A 27,141-nucleotide genomic window follows, 5' to 3' on the forward strand; every position below is an offset into this window, starting at 1 on the left:
GTTGTCCCTTTAAAGTTTTTTATCAGTAAAGGACCTGCATGTCATACTACAACATCTGTCCTAGATTAATAATTGTCAGTGTAATTGTATTCTGATGGGAATCTGCCAGTAGAGATTTCTGTGTATCCATGTGTTTGACAGACAGCCTTGGTAAGAAGGCAAGAGTCAATTACACTGGTTCTGAATATAAAATGTTAATGCAGTTGAGCTGGAAAGTAATTTTTGTGCTTCTCTGTTTTGTAGCATCCAGATGAGAAGAGGTTGGAAGGCCTCTCCAAGCAGCTGGACTGGGATGTGCGCAGCATTCAACGTTGGTTTCGACAAAGACGCAACCAGGAAAAACCCAGCACCCTTAGGAAGTTCTGTGAGAGCATGTAAGGATGCATGTTCTCTTCTTGAGTCTTGTTGAGCTTGTGTTCTCATCAGTTTATCTCTTTGTTTTTCACAGGTACTTTTGCAGACAATTAGAAAATTATACAAATTGGTAGAATATAACTAATGAGAAAAATAATCTTCATTCTCCTGAAGGAGTCAGATTGTACTTTTTGGGTATTTTCAGTGGTCAGAAGCTTTCAGAAATTATATTGTTGTGATTCTATGCTATCAGGGCACCAGCCTGATCCTTTAAGACAAGTTACCTGGTGTTAGTGTGCTGTCCTTACTGCAATAACCTTTAGCCGTACGACCTGATGGACATCTGAGATGGAGGAGTAAAGATGAAAGGCAGTTGGGTTGTTAAATAAAAAGAAGAAAAAAGATACATTGTCTAAAGATTATTGCCCTTTATTAAACAGAAGAACTTAAGTGTCAGAATGCTTAAATCCCGTCTTTGGTATTTACAGCTAAAATCCTCCTTCCTTAATGTTTAATAAATCAAGGCCTGATGAGATTATGAACAGACTTGGTCATTTGGTTGCCAGCAGCTGCTGGCCTTAGAGTTACTAATTTTTGAGATCAGTGAAGAACAACCTTTTTTTCTGCAAAGGTTGTAGTTGTTAACTTGGCTGTAGAGCTTTGGGAAACTTTATTGCTTTATTAGCCTTAGAGATAGCATGTTTGGGTGGCATGTTTTGCATCCTCTGTAACTCAGCTCAAAGATCTCACTCTCTTGTGCTGGTGCCAGGGCATTTGGGTGACTCTACAGGTAGAAAAATTTAAGCATACCATGAAATACTGGCATGGATAGGATAGTAATGGGTGCTGAATTTACTCCCTTGTGACATACATTATCAAAAGAGGATGCAAATGACAGCTATGAATGCAGACTGGAAGGTAAGGTCAAGCTGTAGTGAAGTGCTGACAGAATATAGTGCCAGCTTTGTTTAGAGGGAGCCATTGGCATTTCTGCAATATGTGTATTTAATAGTAATGATAAAACTTGTCTAAAAAGAAGCAAGATGGCATAAATAATAGGTCGATACTTGAGGTTCTATCTGTTCATAGTTTGCAAGACGTGCAGTGGGAGCTGCCTCTCCATTTCTACATGTAGTAGAGATGTGGGAATGTATTGTTATCCAACCAATTCTGTGTGCCTTCCCCTGGGAGCATTTTCAGTGATGTCCCACCAGCTGACCTGACACATCTTGGACAAAGTTGTTGGCGTATAGTTAGGCTACTCCTGGGAACCCAGGGTTACCCTTCTGTCCCTTCAGTATGGGTTTAGTTTAATCTGTCCACCAGAGCACTGAGTGAGGTACTTCAGAAAGTTTTGACCAAAGAAATCCTTTGGTATGAGGTCCATAGCCTTTTCATAGCTATTGAGTTAATGGGGTGGCTTTTCACATGTAGTGACTGTGTGTGACAAGTGCTTTGAAGCTTTGAGCTACCTCAAGTATGTGTTCCCACAACAGTCGTGGGAAGGGGAGCACTCAAGTCTTCAGTAATTCAGGTGCCAGTGGAGAGTTTCGACAGAATGAAGTATGCCCTTATGTAACAAGCAAGAACAGAGCAAGCAAAATGACAGTGATCTCCGCCTACACCTTTGTACTGCTGAGCTGCTGTTGTCCCTCCAGAGAAGACTCCAGTTTTGCTGGGAACAGCACTGACCATGGCTTGGGAGGAAAACCAGAAGAACCCACACCAAATGTGGATCTGCTTAAAAAGAACTCCAATTCTTTTCACATGAAGAAGATTCAATTTATTGCTAGACATAGTGTTCCTTGGGCCCAGAGTGGCTTTTCCATGATGAAAAGGAAGAGGAGCTGTGCCAGAAGGGCCGTAGGCCATTTTTGACTGCCTTATCTTTCTTGGAAATGAATAGCGTGGGCACTATCTAAGGTAGAGTAGCTTCAATGTGACAAAAGCTGAGAGTGAAATTTAGTGATAAGCACATTTGCCTGAGATGAATGATGCCAAAGATCCAGCCCCACACTATGCCAGTAACTTCATTACTAGGTTCTTATTGTCACAGATTTCTCACTTTCTCTAACCCTTCTCTTATTTTCAATCAATTACAATTCTGGACATAAGTAGAGTGTAGAGAAACCCCAAAACCTACACTGCTCACTGCTTCTTGAGGGGGGAGGGGATGTTAGGTGGTGGTTTTATTTGTTTGGTTTTGTGTGGTTTTTGTTGTTTTGTTTTGTGGGTTTTTTTGTTTGTTTTGTCATATTTTGTTGTTTGTATGTTTGTTCGTTGGGTTTTGTTTGTTTTTGTTTTGTGGGGGTAATTTTTTGTTGATTTTGTTGGAATAATTGGAATAAATGGAATAATTGCTTTGCTGCCAGTCTTTGTCAGATATTCAGGCTATAGGCAGATGATGGTTATATGAAGAAAAAGGCAGTAATAAAACCTCCTGTTTATAGATACTGTGTCACAGCATTATAGTGAAAATAAATTGCTTTTTCAGGAACCTTAACTAGTATTCACATGGAGTTTTGTCTGTCAGCCTGAGAGAGAAGGTGTAGTTTGATCATTGGAGCCATAGGGACCCTAATGGTGAGATGTCAGTGGTATTACGTACCTGCTTAAGCTTTCAGATATTATGGTGATAAGTATTTATATAAAATATGAAATAGATAATTTCACTAGTTGGTGATTAATGTATATAATCTCCAGGTGTTGATTAATGATCCAGTCAGAAAGTAATAAATGCAGCACTGACAGCAAGTCAGCCCTTGTATCCCAAGGATGTGGTGATTCTGGCATGACACCTGCAGTTAAAGTCACAGTTTGTAGTCACTAGGAAAGGTATCCACCTAGTATAACCTCAGATTGCAAAGCTCAGGCACTTAGCCTACTGTATTAGCTGCAGGGGTTAGTCTGTCCACAGCTTTTCTTTCTATTTTGTGAATTTAGACCATTTGCAATCCTGTCTTCAAGTTGAAAGATCCAAGATGCATAAAGGAGAAAAAAAAGTGGTCAACTGAGTGTGCAAAATGGACTTTTCTATTTCCATGTATTTCTGTTGGGTTTTTACTATTCTTTTCTCTCTGTCCCTATGGCATAGCCTAACATCAAAAATACTACTTTGTTTATTGCCACACAGAATACAGGATCCAATAATACCTTTGTTAATGTTTGATGTGTCAGAAAGCTAATGCAGTAGTGATTCCCAAACCACTCCCAGTGACTTCCCAGTTTTAGTGTGTTGTTTCTGTTCATACTACCAGTGTGTAGGTATGTCTGGTTTTCTCAAAAACTTAGTAGTATAAAAGGAGAGTGCATTCTGTCCTCTCCCCTTGTTGCCTGGTGCAAAGGGAGAGAACCCGTGATGCTGTAAGTTATTAGCCTGGGATTTTGGAATGTCGTCAATGTCAACCAATGGCATCTCTGTCCTACAGCTATATGCATTTAAGCAAGCTGTTTATTAGAGACATTTATATTGTTTCTAAGGAGTGTCTGGAAGAAACATATGGCCAAGAGAGATGTTTTGAGTTTATGCAACATTCTTCATGTGAAAACATGAAAATGTGCAGACTGAAGAGCCAAAGATCTATTTTCCCCCCCTTTATTCTCTAGAAGAAGCTTGGATACTAAATTGGCTGTGAGTAGAGTGTCTTTTAGTTTTGATGCAGGGGAGAGAAGAGTCTCTGTCTTGTATCCTAGCTAGACATTATTTTTCCTAAGGAATCAAAATTTTGTTTATGCATGTTGCTTTGGAGGAAGATTTTGTCTGTCTATGACTGCGTATATGTGTGTGTGTGCATATGTATGTGTATAGATACAGAGAAATACCAGTTGGGTTTTTTTTTCCTGTTACACACATTTATGGAAAATTCTGTGGTCTGTTTGCAACTTCTTGGGCATATTGCTTTTCTCAACTAGCAGAGTAATTCCCTCCTGTAAAGTTGTACTGGAAAAATAACAGTGCAAGGGGAAGAAATTAAGACAGCTGTTTGGTTGTTGAAATTCTGATCTGTGCTGATACACATGATAATAAAATTTGTGAAAGAATTCATCAGTCTGTGCTTTGTGTTGAGCAGTAAAACATTAGAAAATAAATAGGCTTTTAGCTCTTGAGTGTTTAAATAGCATCAGGCTCTCCTAAGCCAGCTTCTAACACACTTCTGAGCAAAAATTCGTGGTAGATGGTACTTTGCATCCATTTAATTCTGATTTGTCAACTGCTCCAGTGCTACATGGAATGAAGGACTAGCCAGTGTTTCATGACCAGAAAAGCGAAGGGGGGATGGGTCTGTGAAGACACACAACATGCTCTGCAGCAAGTGTGGTACTTACTCTTCAATGGCCACAGAACTGCACTATCTCCCTTGTTTTCCTTTGCTGTTTTCCATGGAACGAGAATTGCTGTTACTTGGGCAATCAGATATTTGGTATTGTGTTGATAAGTGGATTGTGACATGAAGGGCAAGTAAGCTCAGGTGTTGGCAGTCAGATTTGTGAGGCAGCTTGTGGATGAAGGACATAGGTGTTCAATGAAATGTGAAGGGAGTTAGTCTGTGAAATTGTTCCAGAACAGGAAGATGTGACTTTGCTGAGTGCAAGAGGTGTTTATTATGGCTTCAGGTGGTAGGGGAGTTGAGAAAGGAGAGTCTTAATTGCTAATAAGTGGTAACTGAAGTGCAGAGCAACAAAGATCATCTGGCAATTGTTATCTATACTAAGCATGTAAAATACTTCAGTTTTACAATACTACTGTGATAGTTGCATTTGAACCCTGGAGTTGATAGATTCAAGGACCTATAACTCTTTTAAAAGAATTATAACGTGTTGTCTAGTAAGAAGAGAGATGTGCTTGAATGCAAGGCCTCTATAGAAAGTAAAAGTGAATGAGGCATTTATACTGAGACTCGTGTCAGGGAAACTAGAGCTGTGCAAAAAGGCCTGGAGTCATGTTTGACTATGTAAAAACCAAGAAAGAAATCCTGATCTGTTTTACATCAGGGTGAAATGTTACTCTACAAGAGTAGCACTCAATAGTTCTGCATGTTTGTTTCATCTGTCTACTGCTCTCTAAGCCATATATGAAGTTGATGTGGAAGAGTATCAATGGAGCCTTTTATTTTGTGTAAATGTATGTTTTTGTATGATGCCATTCAGTGATGGTTCATTCATGGCCTCCCTGCTCCAAGAGAAGGAGACTAAGTACTGGTTTCCTTGAGTTACATAATACATAGTAATTTGCAGCTTGAGTCCCTGGACACACAAATAAGTCAATGGCTGTCAAGTCGTCCTAATTTTAAAGTTACGAGAACACAGTGCAGCCATGTCAGCAATTTTAATTCTTCTCTAACACTTGTTCTCTGATAAATCTATATTAAACAGCTTCCATGTACCTCCTCTCCAACACACAGCTTGCCCAGCACTCACACTTCCAAAGGCAGACTCTGGGCAGTCAAACCCAGCTGCTACAGCGTGGTTTGCTGTGGATTTATGCATTCAACTTTGCCTCTTGGAACATCTGTATTTGGCGTACTTGCACAGACTGGCTCAGGCTGTAGTTCAGCAGCACAGGCTACCATTGTAGTTGCAATAAGCAGTAAAGGCCACCTCCCTGAGCTCTGCATCCTTGCCCTCTGATTTGCCCGACAGCTGGCTGTACAGCTGTTTTGTAGGGTGATCCACCATACTCTCTGGGTTTAAAGGTTACCCTGCATGCAAACATAGGGTCCACATCACTCAGATTTTCCTCTTGTGGGTAATGAGCTTGCTGGAATTCTATTTCTTGTGGTTGTGGAGAGTGTGTGTGCAGTCAAGTAAGAGAAGGTAAACCAGGGAAGCATGAGCAGTACTTGCATCCATGGTGAAAGCTCAGGTTTTGATGTGATGGAGGGGAGAAGCAGGAGAAGCAGCTTCAGCCACCTGCCCCTCCTGATGAGAGAGGGTGGGAGGACATGGTGTGGCAGAGCAGGGCATGTTGTGCCATGTGGTCCTCTGAGTGGATCTCTTCCTTCTGCCAGCTCTAATACAAGGGCTTAGAGTAACATAGGCTGAGTGAATGAATACTTTTCTACTAAGAGCTACACCTATGGTTCTGTTTATACCCTTTATCTCATTCTTCCTATCATTTTTTAATTTGTAATAGTAAAATACTGACTCTGGGTCTATTCTTGTTGCCCTCCTATCCTGCTACATTAAAAAGCTGAATCATCTGGAGAAGAGGAAGATGGAAGTTCTTGCAACTCCATAGTATGCTGCTCAAAAGGCTGTAGTTGGCTCAGAGCTCATATGGAACAGACTCCAGCATTGGGCAAGGTTGGCAGTTTCCCTCATATTCCATCTCCTAACTGTGTCTGCCGTGCCCAAGATGAATCTGGTCTGTGATCACCATTCTGTCTTTTTAAGCTGGGCCTCAGGACTTCTCACTGCCTGAACATGGTATCAGGGGGAAATTACAACATTGTTTGTGTCAGGAGTTGCCAGCGCTCTTTCCCTGCTGTTCTGTTGGAGCAGACAGGCAAAGATGTCCATGCCGTGTCCTCATAATATGCTTACTGTGTTTTAAGACTTTAGTGCTTTAAGCACTTATTATTTTGCATCTTATGAAACATCCTTTTCCCTCAAATTGAATTACTTAAAACTCTGAATTCCCTGCCCTTACTGCCTTCTGTGACACAGTTTTTAACACAGTTAATAAATTTAAATTAACTCATGTGCTCATCCTACAAAGACACCATCACTTAACATTATCATTGTACATTAAGCAAGGTTATAATTAACTAGGTTTCCATTCTCTTGGGGATTGTATGGGCTTACCATTATCTTATGGAAATTAAATAATTCCTCCCTAAGTTCTAGTTAATGTTAACACAAATCCAAAATTATAGTCACAATATAACAATTTAAGACAACGAAATGAAAACTGAAAAGACTGCAGTTGCTACTGCTTTCTTGTATTCTCTGCACCTTAAACTGTCTAGTTCTTCATTGTGGCAGAGACAAGCTGCCACCTTCAGTCAGCTTCAGTTTTAAATGAAGCTGGCAAACACTGGAGACAAGTGCCTTGAAACACTGAAGAGTTAAGTGGCAGTAAGATGTTATTTTATACACAGCAATGAATTAATTTTATTTTATACACTGCAAATCTTTACTTCTCTCTTCTCCCATGTATTTAAGTTGTTATACAATTCTGTCTCATATCTGATTGCCTTTCATTTTATAGATACATGGACTATGCCTGTTCACAGAGACACAGAGTTAAGAGAAAAATTAGCTTTCACATTGTTTATCATTTTTCACTTATGTATAACTAGGCATACAACTACACTGTTTTCTATGCTAATAAGTTGCCTGCCAATGGAAGAGGCTTGCAGTGGCCTGTAGCTGAATTTATGTAGTGATACTGGTCTCTGTGAGAACATGTACATGATGCTGATGGAGTAGTTCATCCAATGCTTTTTGGCATGATGCTGTGGTAGATAATGTAGCTACAGGCATATGGTAACCTTGTGTTTGATACAGTTTCTGTCTTCTTCTGTCTTTGGTGTCTCAGCATAGACCTGCTGTGACAGCACACAGGGCCCAGGCTGCAGTGGGGACCTTTCTGATAACTTCATCTCTGTGCTCCTGTTTTGCATTTTATGTAACTCCATGAACTCATACATTTTATTGGTACTATCAGTGTGACAGGCTCTTCTGCTTGTATTGAGTGGTGACCAGGATTTTCTCATACAGGCATGTTTATTTTTCACTTCTCTGAAGCTCAAGAAGCTAGGAGATTTAAAAAAGGTTATGTGAGATTTAAATGCTTCACTAAATTTTTCAGAGGATTCAAGTAGTGGATCAGCTCATGTAGTCCTGGTTACTGGCAGGGTAAATCTTCTAAGATCAGGCCCTGAAACAGCCTGAAGTTGTGACTATGAGACAGGAAATATTCAGTATAATGTGCTGCAGAAAGTGTGCTTTGAAATTCTTAATGCTATCCCTTATGGTTAGTTATTTAAATACTTTAATGAATATAGTTCGGTTAGATGGTGCTTCCTGGTAAATTTGGGTTTCTGTCTTCTTTAGTTTCATTGCTGCTGCTCTGATAAAAGCACTGTTGCAAGAAAAATAGTACAAAAATTTCCTGTACCTGTTTCTTTGTACAGTGATTGGTTCACTGGAAAATAAAAATGGACCTAAAAAAGCCTTCACTGTAATGAGCAACTTGTAGAGGTTTTTCTGAAGTTTTCAGTGATCCAACAAGCAATAAATGGGAGACACAGAAAGGGAAGGAACATAAATGAGAAAGTAAATATACTTCTTCAGATATAAAAGGGAAAACAAAATTGACAAGATGAAGTTTGAATATGCTACTAAAAGCATTGCTTACCCTCCAATCTTAGCTGCGATAGCCCTGCAATTCTCCCTTGGAAGTTGGGGAGGTTTATCTTCGGAAATGGAAGTACAGAGAGTGAAGAGAAAGCAGCCCTGCCCAGCAGACTGATCTCTGCCCGTGTGGTCAGAGGCTGTGTGCTGGCTGTGCACAGCCTTGGCATGTGCTGCATGGATCGAAGCACAGCCGGCGGCTTCCTCAGGGAAATGGGAAACAGCACTGACACCCAGCCTGCCTCCACAAAGATCATACTCCTAAGGGTTCAGCATCTGCTTTAGCAGGCTAAAAACCACTCTGGGGCATACTTAATGCTATAGGAAAGTAACATTCACCAGGGGAACAAAAGAAAGCAGGTACTGCAAGTTAGTCTAAGAAGGTGGTTACCTGGCACAAAGGTGCCTTATGCAGACAAATGTGTTGGCTATCATGGCTAGGACAACATTGCTAGGTGAAATTCAAATGCAGTTTGGAAGATCCAAGTTTTCGTTCCTCTAGAGCTGTAAAAGAGGGGTCAGTGAGCAACTGTTGTATCTGCAAATAGGTGACTTATGAGCTCATTGGTGAGAATGGAGAGTAGAGGTCCCTGTTAGAAAGGCTTTTGAGTTGGTTTCTCTCTCCAAGACTCATCAGCTGTTTGCATTGAGCATCACTGATGAGAAGACAGGTCTGCTGATCAGACCACAAGGGATGGTGCATGGCAGCGACATCTGGTTTTTCTGTGTGCTTCCCATGAGCTTTCCAGATAGTATCTCTTTGTAGGGCAGGGTTTGGCAAGGATCATAGATCTCTGAGGTCTTATCAGTCATTTATTTTACGTAGCCCTCAGAGTACTCAGAAGAGAACAGTTGCATAATCATTGAACAGAAACTATGTAACCTAGAATGAGTTACCAAAACACCTTTTGTATTATACATATTTTCTGGCCTAATTATACAAACACACTTTATTATTTATAAAATTGCATCACTTCAAAATTTAGTACTGTGTTTCCTTTCCTCTTTTCTGCACTACTAAATTTTGCTCTTAAGACTTTCAGAGCTGCATTTTGAGCATACAGATTTAGGACAGGACTGGTCTCAAGTGGCACTGTAATACTAAATATTAAATAACTGATTCAAACTTCAACCAAGAGGAAAATCAGATGACAGTCAAGTCTTAATCCAGAAGAGGAGAGCAATACAGTGTGCTCAGTTTATCATACCTGCTAATTTGTGCATCTTAGTGAGTTGTGCATAGCTGCCTTCTTCCTCTTATAACACCTGCTTAACCACAGTGGCAGGAATTATTTACCATTTGCATTGTCCAGACTGACTCAACAGCAATACCATGCCAAAAGAGGCAAGAAAATTTTATTAATTCATTTATTTACCTATGTATTATTTTTAATTAACATTTTTTTATATCTGCTTGCATCTGTCAGGCTTTGTGGAAATGCAGCAAATTATTATTACAGAAATCTGGTGAGGCAGGAAATTGGAGCAGCAGAGTTACTTCCATCAACCATAGAGTCATACTTGCAGCTTTTATGAGACTAGGTATCAGGATTGAAGATAAGTAAAGCTTTTGTGGAGTCTACTGTTTGATCTCCTATTTATTGGATTGATTAAGCATTATTTTTCAGTGCTCTGTTGTGTATTTTTACATTATTTGTTGCCTAAAAATAGTATCTTTAGGGAAATTTTTTGTTGGTTTAGGGGAGAAGGATTACTGTTTGTCGTGTTTAGTTTTGGTTTTAATTTAAAATTGGAGTATAATAGATAGGTAGACTATGTCACAAATATTAAGAAGTTGATCCAAAAGTTCAGAGTCCGTTGTTTTTTTAGGATCATCCTCTAAATATTTGTCTTTAGAGGTAGTCATCTAGAAGGAATGTATACCTCTGGCTATGTCAGAAGCAACATTAATTGGATTAAGTCTTCTTGAGTGCATCAGAAAGTTGAAGGCTGTCATACTGTAGTTGGGGGAGCAGAAAAATTCAATTTGAGGATAAAACAGACTACTTTAAGTCCCAGTGAGCATGTGTGGAACCTAGTGATCATTTAAAAGAAATAAACAGCTTCCCATTTAAAAGAAATAAACATTGAATTTTCAGCATATGAACTGTTTAAACTCAGCCTCAGAAGTGCTCCTTTGAGCACTCTCACAGTGAATATGCTTTTCCTTTCACAGTCACAGGAAACCATTTTAGCACAAAGTAGTTTTCAGTCGCAGCTAATGATTCTGTAGCCCAGCTACGTTTCTGCAGTCCATTCAGACTATGGGGATTAAAATGGAGAACAAGCTATGTAATGGTATTTCAAGCCTTCTTATCTCCAGAACCAAGACCTGCAACTATGGAGTTTGCATGAAACTCAGTTGACTTTCAGTCCGAAGCCTGAGCCCAGAGGTCTGTCAGCCACTGCCAGAATGTGAGCAGTGGATGATGGAGAACAGCAAATCTTACATTTTACTGTAATCTTACATTTACACATGGAAGTGTATTTCCATGGAAAAAAATTTAGGCATCTGCAGTTTCTCTGAAAATACTTTTCAGAGTCAGAGAGCCAGTTTCTTCAACTGCAGGCAATGTGGTGAGCCTATGACTAGATGTTAAATAATGATGAGGTTTTTTTTAATGTTAATTGTTGTGAGGTGTTGAGGTGTGGCATTCTTACATTGCTGTTTGTGGCCCTGTCTGTAGCAAGCCAATGGCAAAGGCATCTCTGTAAATAACAGCTACAGTTCTGCAAGCATAATGGCTTTAATGTTTTTAGCATTCTGCATTTACTATTTTGATATTTTGTTGTCAGCAGTTGGATAGCTTTGGATCTCTGCACACCACTGCTGAGCAGCAGGCACTGGTTTGGCATCAGAGCCATAAGCACCGTGTGCTGTGAGGTGTGTGCTGCACCATTCTGCAGGAGTGCCAGTGTTCACAGCCTGGCCTCTCAGTCTTCCTGCAAAAGAAGTGGAAAAAAGGGAAAACTGCAGGAGCAGAGGCCTTGTGCCTCTTCACCCTTGCCTTAGGGGAGAATTGTGCATTTTCCATAGGGAGGTACCCATGCTGAGCTCACTCAGCTGGACAGCAGGTCTGTGGGGTGTATGTCAGATCATCCTGACAGGGCATGAACCCCATGTGGTTCATAGGGTTCTGCAAAAAGTATGGAGTAGCGGTGTGCTTTGCTTGACCACTGCTTGATTTTTTTTTTTGTTTTGTTTTGTTAGTCGAAATTTAGTTTCATATTTTAGTGCAAAAAATCAGTGAAGTGTTTGTTCAAGTGGACACTTTAAATAGCTTTTGCTGAATTTAGCATACCATGGGGTATATCAGGTTAGTTGGTGGAGGCTGTCCAACTTTTCCATCTTTTTAGATGATGTTCTGAATCATGCTGAAGCATCTTTTAAGATTTCATTAGCAGCTCAAAGTTAAAGGGGTTGAGGCTGTGCTATGGACTGAGAATACATTTAAATGTAGAACAAGAGCAGTCAGATATGCTGCTGCACCTTTGAGGGACTCTACAGCATTCTTTTTAAGAGTACATTAGAAAATAATTTATTTTTCTGTTACGGCAGGGTCACATTTTAGCTTGACTTTTTTGCTGCAGTGTGTCACATTCATGTTTGAAGCACTGGCCTGGTAAGCAACAGCACAACCTGAAGAATTTGGTGGAAGGTCTGTAAGTCCATTTGATCTCCCTTATTCAGAGTTTGAGCAGACCAGATGCAAGCCTGGTTCATTTTAGAAGTCTTTTAGTGGAGGACTAAAGTGAACCACATAAACCTTATTGTGAACAGACAGATCAGGTCACTCAGAGCTCCTGTGCCTTGAGTGCTTTCATCTAGGTTTGCTGGATTTAAACTAACTTCAGTCTTTCAAGCAACACACTTTGTGTGTATATGTAATTCAAATTTTGTTTCTATACAACTGACCAAAGGGATGTTTGAAGTCTGGGAGACAGAGTAAATTTTCACAAAACAGAGAAGCTTCAGTTGTTTTCATCTTTCAGGAAAGCGTGAATTGATGTGGCAGTTGCCCATGATGGCGTGCTTCACCTTGTGGCCTCCTTTGTATGTCTTTAATAGGGCAGAGAATATTGCTGGGGGAAAAGGGGAACAAGAGATATTTTAGTATACATCTTGCCTTGCTTTTCCTAGTCTCAGGCTCTGCTACCTGTGCTTTAGAAGAAGTTGCTTTCCCTGTTGAAGGCAAATCAGCTGTGACCAAACAACAGTATCCAGTGACATGTGGACACTCAGCATGAGCTGCTGATGCTTAAGGAGGACGTTAAGCAGGATATTAGAAAGGGTACTAGGAGGTTTTATACCACTGGCTAGGCATCTTCCCTTTCCTGGGTTCTGTAACTGTTCAGACTGTGCTTAGGCTAGGGGCACTTTCTAGTGTTAGATTTGGGACTATTATCTAGGACAAATTCAAGACAGCACTTCATCAGCTACCAGTTTGTGAATTCAGTTGGAATAAAACTCAATAACCTCACACTTAAGAAAGGTGTCCTTCTCTTTTATGATGTTCTGTGCAGAAAGAAAGGACATTTTGCCCAAGTTCTCAAAATTCAGAGATGTTTTGGACACTGGGCTATACTGTGGATAGGTGTGATTACTGCTTATAACTTTTTCCCTTTATTTGCATTTCCTCATCAGTGGGCTTCAGTGAGATCCAAATAGAGGCATAAAGAAGTATGTACTGTAGATTGAAATCCATCATTCATATTAGAGTACTTTTTGCAAGAGAATTGATTTGAGAGTTCACCTTTGGAGGAATCTTGCTTGGACATACCTGCACTGTATGAAAGGTATTTCTCACATACATTCTGTCCTTGTCTGTATGATTTTGAGTGAATAATGCAGCTTCATAACCTAGTTCCTGTACCTTTTCTCCCTGTCTTTAATCCCAAATTATTGAGTATGCATTCATCTATTTTACCTTGGCTTATGGATGTTTTACTGTTAAGTGCAGCAATAAACCATCTACAAGTGCTGGTAAAACAATGTGGGAAACTCCTTGGACTTTCTTGTATGAGATTGAGATTCCAATTGGAGTCTTGAGCTGGGAGAATTGCTCTTTAAAGTCTGCAGAAAAAGCAGCTAGCTGCCAGCTACAGAGCGATGAAAGTCCTTTGTTGATCTGCTACCACCAGAGTTAGCTGGTTAATGGTGATAAACATGCCAGGGGCCAATTCCAACTTTACTTTGTTTCAAATTTTTTGTTTATTGGAGTTTGACCAAGCCAGAAGTTTGTAGAATAGCTTTTGAGTTTGTTGTTCAGCAGGAATGAGCTTTTTTTTATTATCAATATTTTTGTTTTCTTTAAGAATTTAGTACTTTGACCAGCTTGGTCTATCATTCAGTTCTTAGCATTGTTTCATCTTCTGGTGCTAAATCCAAGACCATTTGTTTGGCACATTCGGGAAGAAGAACATATCATATCCTTGTGTGCATCTTTGTAGCAGCTGAACAGTCTAAGCAAGTTGACTGTTCTCAGTGGGCCCAAATAATACCCACTGGCTCTTGGCTCTGAGGGTTTTCTGAAGCTCCAGAAACTCTCCTTCAGGGCAATCCATGGCTTCAGCACAAATCTATAGTGTCAGTGCTTTGGGAGGTGGATGGAGAGTTAGATGGGGATATCAGTATTTCTTAATTTGCCTGTTTTGGGAAAGGGTCTTTTTTATTTTTTGAGGGGTGGTGGCTGCAGGAAATTCTGTGATCAGAGTTTTCCAAATGGCCATGCAGACTGGAAAATCTGGAAATTCACCAGATAAAACTCAGCTATTAATGTCTTTCAAATATGTCCAACTGCCTTTGAACTCCTCTGTGGAATATTGCATCTCCCAACAGCAAGCTAGAAAAGCCCTTAAGCATGTTATGAATTTGCTTGGAGAAATGTTAAAGGTGATAAAACTCTATGGGAGGAATTGATCATAGCTGCTCACACTTAGGAGTGAAAGAAGGGCACCGAAAGTGCTCATCATCACTTAGGAGTGAAAGAAGGGCACTGAAAATGCTCATAAGTGAAAAGGTTAGACAGGGTTTTCCTCCTAATATTTTCGGTGACAGCCTTAAAACTTTCACTAGATGATATATGTAACCGTGAAATTGAATGGCAAGTTACTGCCTGTAGGACTGACCTAATAAGAAACTTTCCACCCAAATAAATCCTTGCTTCATAATACTGTCCTTCCTATTTCTTTCATATGCATAATCTGAAGGTTTCTGCCAGCACAACTAACATTTTGCCTCCAAGTACTCTATTTTCACAGTATCTTGAAAGTGCCAGCATGAAAACAGTGTGCCATGTTACTACAACGATCAAACCCTTGAAGAATTTGCTATTTCTCTCATATCAGTTTAATAAATTAATTTCTTCTATGCTATGGAGACTACAGTGTGAAACAGAGCTTCTGTTCAACTGAAGTATCACACTTTAAATCTCACTGATGTTCTTACACTCTCTTCAATTTGTCTGAGGGTTATTTATGTATGACACAACTGTTTCTAAATACTTGTAAAAGTAGCTTTGAAGAGAAAGGTTTGAATTAACCTTTAACATAGGAACATTTTCAGTTTTGTAACCATTCCAGTCATGTTTGAAAGTGCTCCAGTTAACTGGAAGCCAATTAACTGGAAACTAATAGTTTTGCCAGTGGAGAGAAAGTTTTAAGTGCTATAAAATTTGTAATTGAAGATGATTCACATTGCAGCATTGCTTCACACTAAGGTAGCTAAATCTCATCCTGCTATAAACATTATGATTATTACTTTTCTGGTGTTTATATTAAGTGTGTGTGTAGTCATTCCAACCCTGGAGGGGAGGAAAATGCCCCAAAGAATTCCTTTAAGAATTTATACTGTACAAAGTTAGGGTTTTATTTTTGTAGACCTCCAGTAGCTGTTTCATAAGTGAGTAATGGGTAATCCAAAGATAGGAAGTTACTGTGTCTGTCTTCTTTTCTTGAAGGCTGGAGAAAGACAGAAGAGAGGATGATTTTGTATTAAATCTCCTGGTAGTTTCTCTTGTTTTCCATGGCATCCGGTTCTTAACTTCTAGTTTGCCTGTATCTGAAAAGAAAAACCAGAAGCTCAGCAATTATTCTGAGTGCATTTGGGAAAATGTAGATTACTTTTATCAAGGGGTGCATGGGAAGTGGATGTAAATTATGGATATATATCTGTATCCAGCATATCTATCTGACGCAAATGCACTCCCTAAAACCAAATGTGAAGTGCTGGAATCTGCCAAGTGAATTTCCAGTTCATTGTGAATGACACTTTTCATTACTAAAGAGTCTGTTTGACATGCATACTCCCAAGTCACCTGTTGAATTCTTAATAAAATTTCCTGGTGCCTAATAAGAGATGAACTTTCCTGCAATATATGGGTAAATTGTCCTCTCTCCTCCAATGTCCTGCTAGTTTTAATAAAAACTTTAAAAAACTTAATATCCTTGAAAATGTGTGAGGATTTTTCCCCGTTTAGATAAAATTAGCAGGTCTTTTCAGGAGGCCAGGAAAAGCAGGCAAATGAGCACAATGCTTGATAACAAAAGTTGTAGAAAACCAGGCCAAAATTTTGCTTCAACTTCCTGTAATGTAACCAGGGTGTGGTGGTTTGGTGGTGAAATAAGAAATCATGTGTTGAACTGTAAAATATGTAAACCTGGTATCCTGGAGTTAATCTCTTGTACCTTTTGCAGGTGGAGATTTACATTTTACCTTTATATATTTACCTATGGAGTACGGTTCCTGAAAAAGGTAGGCACTTATATTATTATGCTTTCATAACATTTCACAGACTTGAAGTCTTGTGCAGGTATAATATAAAGCACGGGCATAAAGTCTATGTTCATGAAGAGTGAAAATGAAAATTTAATTTGCATTCATAAAATGCTTTGCTACTAGCATTGGTAAGGAATAGAAGTTCTTATCAATATTTAATGGGGTTTTAAAAGAAAAATGGTGTAGCAACATAACTAATTCACTTGATTATTTTTCATTATAGGTCTTAAACTAGCAGTAAGGCTTACCAAAGTATTAATCTCAATTTCACCATCATCCTTGCTTAAATGCCTCTGACAGCAGTTACTTTTTACTAATAAACAAAATGCATTAGTGTTTTAGAAAAGAATACCTCTTTTGCCTATTCTTTGTCTAATGTACTGTGGAAGGAGGTTTCTGTGGAGTTTCCCATCAGTGCTGTGTTTCACCTGATTTAAAAAGAGAAGGGTATTGAAAGCTTCTAAGCACTCTGACATAGGTCTGTTAACCCTGCAATAGAGAGCAATACAGATTTGTCGTGCAAACTTTTACAGTGTGACTAGTTCTCAGAGCTTCTGTGCAAGTTGGGCCATATTTCTGTAATTCTATGAGATGAAATTAGGGGAATGTTGCACTCTGTGTTCAGATAATCTTTGTTTTGGTCAAAAATTTGACACCAGAAAATGTATCCTGAATGTCTCTGGTGCTTTGTAAGCAAAAGAGGTATACTAATTTTTTTTTGTGTCTGTAGTTCTTGAGGCTGTCGCAGGTGCAAGGCAACTTGGTGTTAGCAGGAATGGTGATGTGCCTGTGGAGGGAGGCCACATCAGAGCTGTTCTCAGCTGTTTAGCAGTAGTCAACCCCAGGGGAAGTGTGGGCCAGAGCAGCATGCAGTTCCATTCTCCCTGTCTCCTTGAACACCTACATTTTATGTGTACTTCATCCATTAATATGCTGTATGGTCCCTTGATCCCATAGCACTGTGTGTTTCAGAACCTGCCCTGCAGCGTGATGGCTAATGGCCTGAGGGGATGAAATAGGTCGTCATAATCAGGATTTGAACTCACCTGTGTAATTTCTGATACTTTATAAGAAGGAATCAGTGTAATTGAGTTCAAGTTGTCCACTTTCTACCTCAAATACTATTTTTAAGAGCAGATCTGGTAATGAGTGTTCTCTGTGAGAAAATGGACCAAGGTACCAATTTTGAAAGAGAAGATGAAGCTTTCTTTGTTACTAGCTGCCAGCTCCGGTCTTCACTGTTTTCCAGATCAGGTTTAAAATATTAGTGACTGCAAAGTGGGTGGGTGTCTCACAAAATCATTTAATGTGAAGTATTCAACTTTACATCGCATCCTTATTGCCCCCATTCTTGGTAAAATGTCAAATGCTAGATGTGACAATCCCCATCTTAGTTTTGAGACTTCTGAATGAGATGTTTTAGCACTGAAGGACTGAAGCCAGCATTCACTACAACATTCTTTGTGTCTTTATAAATTACTAACATTTGAAGCATAAAAGATAAGTTACCAATTATATTTCCACTTTGATCATGTATATGCAAATTCTTTTCTTTCTGAATGAAACTGAGATTTTCCAGCTCTACCATTTGTTTCATTTCCATGTTTGCTTCTTTGTAGAGTACCACACCAGTAGTGATGCCAACAAGACATTAAGTTTCAGTGGCATTAAATTGACTGCTTTGCTTATCATTAACATAGGAATGAGATAATGTTTTTGTTTTCCACAGTAATATTTGTAGTTAAATAAATGGTGGCTTTGCTCATTAAAAGTTAATGGTCTGACTGTGCTTCAATTAAATGGAAAAAATATCATTATCTTTGGTGATAAAGAAACGGAGCAAAGAGTTCAGGATTGGCTTATTTCTTGCTTGCTCATCCTTGGTGCTAAGCAGTGCCTATACAATGCTGTGAAGTGAAAAATCTTTACAAACATATGGAAGCAAAGCTTCCAGGTGATATATATAGACTTTTCACATTTAATTTCCTTCCTTTACTTGGCCATGAGATTTACAAACTCACAGAAGAGGATGAATTTTCTGCAAGTCTTCTGAAGTCTATACTGAGACTTGTAAACCTGAAGTTGCATGTAGGTATTCTATTGGGAAAAAAATCATCTGCCTGGATAAACAAATCTTGGGGTTTTTTTCCAAATTTAATGTTGAAGTAATGCAGATGATACGAGTATGCTGTGGCTATATTTAAAAGTGCTGGGTGCAACAAGCTTCTGTATGTATGCAGCTGATTGAGTGTCCTTCCTAATGAGTCATCCCCTACGGAAGAGCTGAGAACTGTCTGGTGGGTAGTAACAATTTCTAGTGGTACATCTAGCTTGCAAAAGAACAGAGAGAGCCATGCTGAAGTGTAAATTTGACTCCAAAAGCCTATTCATAGGACATAAGTGTATGGAAGGCAAATAGAAAATAGCTGGGTAGTATGAAGGAAAAAAATCACAACAGGTAGAGCTCCACTGCTTCTGTTAAGCTCCACTTCTTCTGTTATTTGAAACTATAGGATGTTTCAAATAAAGAAATTGAAGTGCTTGCCTTCATATGTGCACTAACCACTGAGTAAGCAAGCTTCTGTGTGACAGCAGGAGATGTTCTGTTAGTGGCTCACAGTTTCTGTGTGCACATTGAGAGAAACTGGCTGCATGCTTTTTCATGAGAGAGAATGTTGCATTCTGTTGCTCAGCTGAGTTGGCTTATTCTTTGGCTCTTTTTTGGAATAAAATAGCAGCAGTGACACATGCACATGTTACAGCCTCTGGGCTGAGAGAGTAGTGTAGAATTTGTAAATGCATTTCAGATTGCGTGTACTCCAGAATTTTAGAGCCTAAAGTCAGACCACCTTCATTTGAAATAGAAAAAAAGAACTTGTCAATAAAGTGGTGGCTGGTTATTGACATTGTTTCTGTATTACAATTCTTGACATTATGTCTGTATTGTAGTTTACCTACTATTGAGATTGTTAACCTTAGATGGAAAAAATAATGATTGTTATGCACAGCCATTTCATAAAATTAAATTGCAATATTCGAAATGTCCAGTGCTCTAGACAGTTTTAAGTCTTTGTAGCAGTAGGACAGACTTGATTTTGTGATAAAATTTTCTCAGCTATAGGAAAGCTATTTGCAGAACACATTACATGTTACATCATTTGGATCAGAAAAAAATGACCTGCATCAGAATATTCAGTATTTAATTTGTTGTTCCCATCTTCTGTTGCCCTACCTGCTGCATCTACTTTTGCATGAAACTAATGCTTCTGTATATTTTGTGGAATAGAACAATAAAATAAATGCAGCAGCTTGGACGACTTCATACCTCTGTTTGGATTATGTCTGATAATCTGATTCATAGAATAAGATTCCTTAAAGCAGGCTGATTTTTTTTTTCTGGTTTTAGCACTGAGATACCAAAGCATGAGCTTGGAAAATATCTACCACCTTGGTTTAAATCAGAATTGACTCTAGAAAACAGCACTGTAGCACAAGCTGGGAGACAGGGGGTTTACCTCCAGAACCCTTGGTGTCTCTTTCATTCTTGAATCAGTTGAAGCAGGCATTCTGCTGGGCACTTTTTCTGCTCTAGTCTGCATCTGTTGTGATGTTTCCTTCCCACGTTCTTCCCAAAAGGTTGTAATATTATCTGAAGTCTTGTCATTTCTTTTGTCCAGTGAGATTATTTGCCCAATGCTGGATAAATATTCTTATTTAAATGAAGAATGCCAGAGGCCACTGTGGAGCCCTTTTAACACAATGCTGATATTTGATATTTTGCTGTGCTATTAGCAGAGGGATAATGTGATACATAGGCCACTAAGGGAGGAAATGAAGCCCACATTTGGCAGATTTTGCTCACTTTAAAATTGATTTGGATTCTCTGGAGGATTTTATTACCTTTTTTATTTTTTACTTGTAAAACCAATTGCTCAGTTTCTGTAAGTAATGAAAATATTTTAGCTAAAATAATTTTGGATGTTAAAATCGAATTATAATCTTTTTCCTTTCCATGAAAGCAGGGCTGAACATCAGGTGATAAATAAAACAATTTCTAATTCACTGAGTGAGCAATAAAGAATACCCGTGCTCTAGAGTCTTTTGAAGAATGTTATTGTGAGAATGGGGAAATGCCATATTACATTTTTAAATAAGCAAAGGTTTCCAGGAAGACCATAGTTAGATGCCATCTTATGGAAAAGGAATTTGTTTCAGATATATCTTCAAAAGGGCATAAAAATTGTTGAGGGCATTTAGGAGAGATTAATAGAGTGTTTTGGATGTTTGAGATACAAATCATGAGCCATGCTGTGAGAAAGATCAAAGCTACTGGAGAAACTCAGTTTTAAATGACTGCACCACCTCGGTGTACATCAACAAGGAGAATGAATGCATTTTGGACAATGAGGCTTTGTAAGAGAAGGGGAGTCAGCCCAGGAAGTCATTCACTGCATAAGCTGTTGGAAGTTAAGATAATAACTGGATCAGGCAAAAGAGGACAAAGCTAAGCAAACTGGCAGAATTTATTTGTGGCTGAAAGGAAACTGAAGGTTTTTGAAAGGAAAAGCAAAAGGAGAATATCAATGGTATTCTAATTCAGTAATAGGATGGCAACAGGACTTTCAAATGTATACAATGGGGACAAGTTTTACATAATCATGGGAAGGGTAAGCAACACACTAATTCAAAAAATGCATCTAGAATTGAATTTCATTTTATCTGTTTTGAATCCAGCTGGGGGTATTTAATAACATCAGAGTAGTAAGTAAATGCTATGTAATCATGAAATTGGCAAGTTAAGCTGGTACTGAGCCATATACAGCATCTCTGCTGCTTGTGCATTATGCTGTTGTTCGGGGCAGTGAAGGAGGGGCCGCCACGCCTCATATCCCCCTGTGGACTGCTTGCTAATTTTGCCTTCAGCACAGTATTCATTTTCTTGGCAGCCCAGCATTCTGAAAGACTGAAATTTTTTCAGGGTCATATCATAAAAATAGAAGAAAAATATAGAAGAAATACTTTACAAAGTGTTATATTTGGACAATTTTATGATAAAAATAGTTTTAATTGATCTGAAATAAACTAAGGTAGTTCATTCATACCTGTAACAAGGTGTTAGCTCAGCACTCTATTGCCATGAGCTTTTCATGTTTTTCTGTTCATATTAATGAAGCAGTTCTGTTTTTCACAGCTAATTAAACCTGAGCCAAGAGTGCATGTTTGAATATAAGAACAGGTTATTACTAATGTAACTGGTGCTTTGCGTTTCCCTTGTTTACTTGAACTCACTACTGAGGGAATGACTTGGAGGATAGCTGTATTCTCAATTAAATTAGTAAAACCTGTAAAACAATATCTATTTTTATACCATAAGTGCTTCAAATCATTACGCTGCTTCATTTTATCTTTCAGCAGTAGAGGAAAAAATCTTGGCAATAAATAAATACATCATCAATGATCTTTTGGGTTTTTTCCTGTTATATTCCCTTCCAATGTTAACCTGTCCACCCTCTCAGAGCTTTACCATTTTTTCTGCCTACTGATGCTCTTGGCTACTGGATATTGAACAGTGCCAGGTTAGCATAGGGAAGTACTGCTGTAAATCTGAAGCTAATTCAGAGTTTTGCTTCTATTTTTTAACTGCAGTTATCTCAAAGGTATCTTAAGGAGTTTCAAAAGGCATTTTTTCCCTGACCCCAGGAATTGTAAGCTCAAGTAGATGAGGAAGAGAAAATTCGTTCCTATTGCCCAGTTAGTTTTGGTTTTTTTTTTTTTTTTTTTTTTGCTGTGGCACAAATTTACTATTTATGGTTTTATACTAAAAATTAATACAAACTTGCAATTTATTAAACGATATCATATGCAATTTATGATAGTTCCCATATTCTCATCCCTACCAGCCAGTCTTATTGTTAGTTGTTTTAATAGATTGGTTGCAGAAAACTGCAAGTTATGTCAGAATAGATCCACCAGCAGATGACAAATGGAAACATTAGAAGACTTGTGTCTTTGCACTTCCTCAGCAGGAGAAGGTGAAAAACAGAGGGAAAAGGAATATAACATTTTATGTAAGTTTAGACATTTTGGGAAATTATTTCGGCTGTCTTCATTTGCTTTAGAGAAGGAAATGTTATTATGGTCACTGACTCAAAACTGAGCAGGAAAATTTCTTGCAAACTGTGTTTTTATATTTAAAATAATTAACATTCCCTCCTTCTGTCTTTCTGTTAGAGGAAAATACAATATGAGAGAGATTCTCTCAGTGGGATTTTTTCATATAGTACTTAGTATTTGTGCCATTATTACATACACCCAAGAAATGTGATTCTTGGGGTGTTCTCTGCAGGGACAGAAGTTGGACTTGATGATTGTGATGGGTTCCTTCCAGCTCAGCATATTCTGTGATTCTAAGTATTTCAGTTGTAATGACACTTGCTGCCCCAGGGGTGAATTGCCCTGATACAGTATATTTGTATCTCAAAAAATGCAGGGGTTGCAGAAGTGGAAGGGGAAGAAGATACTTCAGTCTGTACTTACTGTTGCTTAGGGTTATGCCTTGTTTTAGCTGTGCTCAGTGACCAAAGTGCTTAGAGATGGTTCCTGTCTAGTGATCACACACTGGGGTGGCTTTTGGCCTGCCTGTTTCAGCAACCTGTCTGAAGGAGTTCTGCTCTTGCAGTCATCAGGTGGGACTTGTTGGTATCTGTGTTGAGAAACAGTCAGCTCCTTCTGCCAGGGCTTTAGTGGCAGTACTTGAGAGTGGGGAGTTCACTAATGAAAGGTCTTCTTCACTGCCTGCCCATAATGGCACTATGTGAGCCAAATACATTCTTGCCTCTCCAAGGTCCTGTGAACTAGAGAATATTGGCCCCGTGAACTAGAGAAAATCTGTATTTCCTATTAAAAATTCTGCAGTTGCAGTAACTTCCTAACTTTCACACTGTTAGGGATGATCCTGAGACCTTGCTACAATGTGCCTGTATGAAAGTACAGGAAAACACATCAGTTAGAGTTTTTGTTTGGCTTTTCTCTATACAGTGTTGTTCCAGTCAGAAGTGTAGGTTCATAAATACCACAATATTAAACATCTGGGTTTAGGCATGAAATTTTATTTTATGTTTACCTTGGTATGGAGTTCTTATTAAAATTTGACTCTGTCTCCCTTCATGAATTGCATGCAGTGGTAGAACATTACATGTCAGTGAAGCAAGCCATGGTGAATCTTGCAAAGGAAAGCAGCTGCCTGAGGATTTCCAAAACTCAGCATCAGGAGTACAATGAATCTGGTAAACACTTGCCATCAACACATGGTATTGAAAGGCAGTAGCTGGCAGAATCAGATGCATGCACTCTTCTGGCAGAGCAGCCACAAATAGGAACATAATTACAGGAAGTAGATATGTAATGATGAGTTTAATTATTAACCACCTTCCTGTATGCCTTTGAGTAACCATAGTATCAGAGCACTGGAAACCCTGGAGCTTTGTTGAAGCTGCATGCTGTAGGAAAATTAGGAGTAGTCTGAAATCATGCTACTCTGCAATGATCAATAAGGTTTGAAGTGCCCTATTTAATTTTTTTAATGATTTGCTCTTGGGATTTTTCCTGTTCTCGTAAAGGTTTTAATTTTATGCAGGTCTTCCTCCTACCAAGGTAAGGTTTTCCAAGTGTAAACTTCAGTACTCTCTCATAAAAAAAAACTAATTGCAGGCGTGCAGTTATGTGTTGTCTTTTTAAATAAAGTAAATTCATAAATATCCTCTTAGATGCAAATGCTAGGCTAATTGATATGGTCTGGCATTGTGATCAAAAATAGAAGGCAGCTGTAAATCTAATATACAGCTGCTTTGCTTCATCCAAGGGTTATAAGGCATCTGGAACGCTCGGGTGACTGTGTCTGCTATTTTCTATGCACAGTTCTTACAATGTAGATTGAGGAACTACCAAATACATTCAATAGTGTTTCTGGAAACTTTAGCTTAGCTCCTGGAATATTTATGTAGACATCCAGCTGCTCTAAATCATCATAGCACCATTGGCCACACAGCTTGCTCATGATCAAACAGTCCTTGAAAATGTTGCTATTGCACATGAAGGCAAAAGTTATTAGAAGTTTCGTTTACTACAAAGCAACCAACAGAGCAAGCATCAGAAGAAGAAGGTACACAAAAGAGAGCAAATATGTTCATGGCTGGGCTTGGTAAGGGGACTGATGGCTGTCTGGGAGAGAAGGGGGAGGAGATGCTACAGTCACCAATTTCTCTGTCTGGGATGTTCTTCAATTCTGTTCAGCACGTTACTTTAATATTAGGACCCTTTCAGATTCTAATTATCAATTCCTTTTGCCAGCTTCATTTCCTCATAAGCTGTAAGCTGAAAGTAAACTTTTATCAACAAAAGACATAAGCTCCAGATCTCTGTACATAATATTTTTAAAGAGAAAAGTAGATGTGTGTGTGGAGCTTACTCTGCCTTTCCAAATATAATTTTATATAATACATCAAAACTTGAATTCATATTTTTTTTAAAAACCTTTTTTTGAACACACATATATTTGCATTTGAATGTCAAGTGCATTTCCAGTGATTGTTATTAATCTTGGCCTTTATAAGTTCTTCCATATTTTACGGTTTCCCACTAGCAGAAGTATAATTTTTAATTATGTTTGGAAGTCAACAGTGCAGATTGCTGAAAGAAAACACTGAACACTCTTCATTGCAGAAGCTTTTTTTCCCCTAAAACCTTTTTTTCTACAGACACAAAGCACTAAACTCTAGAGGGGAAAAAAAACCCTGTTCTGCAGAAACCGAACAGCTTGCTTAGTCACAGTATATGAAAAAAAAACCCTCAGGAGGTTCATTGACAATGTATCATATTGTCTTCACTCCTGTAGTTAGCTACGCCAAGAAATACCAACAACTGCTTGGATCTGTGAAGGATTTATGAAAATTCTGTTCCTGGTGTGAGAAGCAACTGCATCCTAAACCAAATTAACAGTCACTGGAAGGAAGAACTTGCACAAATTGATGCAAAGTAACAGCCATGGGTTTTGTTGTTTTGCTGAGTTCTCTTTGTTCCCAGCATGGTGTTTTGTCAGAAGTCGGTGATTTTGTGGATAGAGGGAAGCATACCTAATTTTGCTGTGTAGGTGGCTTGCAGTGGTGCTTGCAGGGTGTCAGTTTATTGCACAGTTCAGCCTGTGCTCTTGGCGTTGTTGGCTGATAAGGTGGTGCCCTCAGAGCCTGTTGTTCATGGCCAGTAGAGATTGGAAACTGATGTGTGTTTTAAATCAGTGAAACTTTAGTTTGAGAAATTCTTATGTAGTAGCAAAACAAATACAACAGTAGCAAAGGATGTTGCTATATTCATGGCAGTTTTTCAGAGGATAGTAGGAAAAAGCACACATCTTTAGGAAATCAGAGAGTTTCCAAGACATCGCAAGGCAGACTTAGTGGAAGATGATAGAAACTAGAAACTTTGAAAAGCTGACAAAAAAAGTTCTGGTTGTTGCTTTATGAATTTTCTGAAAATCAAGAACAGTGAGGAAAAGTTTCACTTTCTTTCTTGCTGGAGAGAAAGAAGCTGAAAAATATTTATACTTGTGGGAAAAAAAAGTAACAAGATACTTTTTATAACTTGTAAAATGGTGGCTTGTTTTACAACAATTACTACCAAGGAGTTTGTCTGCAGTTAAGAGGAATAAGAATGTATATATTTGTACATTACATGCAGAAGCAAATATTTTCATGGGTATATGTGTTCCTTAAGAGTGAAAGGCTGCAGTAGTCTACAGTTATGCTGATCTTCATTGAGCCAGGAAGATGGGGAAGGAAACCCAGGATCATTTTGGAATTTGTATCTAAGAGACTAACTTATTAAAAAAATCTCTTGGGTTTACCATACATGGATAGAGTAATTTTAATAGTGGAACATAGGGCTGCTGGCAGAGGAAAGTAAGGAAGGATTCTTTTTGTGTTGCCTGGTAATCTAACTTTCCTTCTAGTGTCAGTAGCCATCTAGCATACCATTACAAGAGGATGCAGGGTTGCAGAAGAAAAAAACGAAATCAAGCAATTCAATTTACCTCTAAGCAAGTGCTTATTCAACCAAGTGATGTCCAAAAGGAATGATTATTGATACATTGAAAAAGAAAAAAAATTGCTATAATTCCTAGCCATAATTGGGGGGAAATGACTGTTGACATACTATTTAATTTAAGCAAGTAGAAATGCACAGAAACAAAACCAACCAATGAAACAAAACCTAAACATAAAAACTACAACCCAGCACCTCAAAAAGCCTGTTAATCATGAATAATTGTCCTTCTGCTAATGTTATGAAAGATGCTGTTGACTAAAAGACTGCCAGTTTCAGTTCCTGGATAATAAAAAATGTGTGAAAAGCATTAAATGTTACTGCATTTTGCAGTGAACAGGAAGCTGGTAGTCTCCTCCTCTGCTGTAGCAATTGCACTCTTGGGTAGATGAGGTGTGAAGCTGGGGATACACCGAGGTCTGCCCATGGGAGCAGGAGCTGCTGTTCTGCCTGTGCTGGGACAAGGCAGCTGCTGCTGAGGAAAAGAGTTTGGCTGTGTCTTGCACTGTACATGGGTATCAGACAGTGCAGGTTTGCTCCTGGGGTAAGAGGAAATT

The 27,141-nt window shown here is 38.7% G+C and overlaps 1 protein-coding gene across 1 annotated transcript in view; it reads left to right on the plus strand.

The window, feature by feature from the left end:
- The window catches only part of CERS6 (ceramide synthase 6), a 94,139-nt gene that overhangs the window by 35,126 nt on the left and 31,872 nt on the right, over nucleotides 1-27,141 (plus strand). The window contains exons 3-4 of the mRNA XM_021534753.2: nucleotides 244-374; nucleotides 16,408-16,465. Of these exons, the coding sequence (XP_021390428.2) occupies nucleotides 244-374; nucleotides 16,408-16,465 (189 nt within the window). The remainder of the gene's footprint in view (nucleotides 1-243; nucleotides 375-16,407; nucleotides 16,466-27,141) is intronic.

The sequence above is a fragment of the Lonchura striata genome, chromosome 8 (assembly GCF_046129695.1).
Source record: "Lonchura striata isolate bLonStr1 chromosome 8, bLonStr1.mat, whole genome shotgun sequence".
Classification (NCBI taxonomy): Eukaryota; Metazoa; Chordata; class Aves; order Passeriformes; family Estrildidae; genus Lonchura; species Lonchura striata.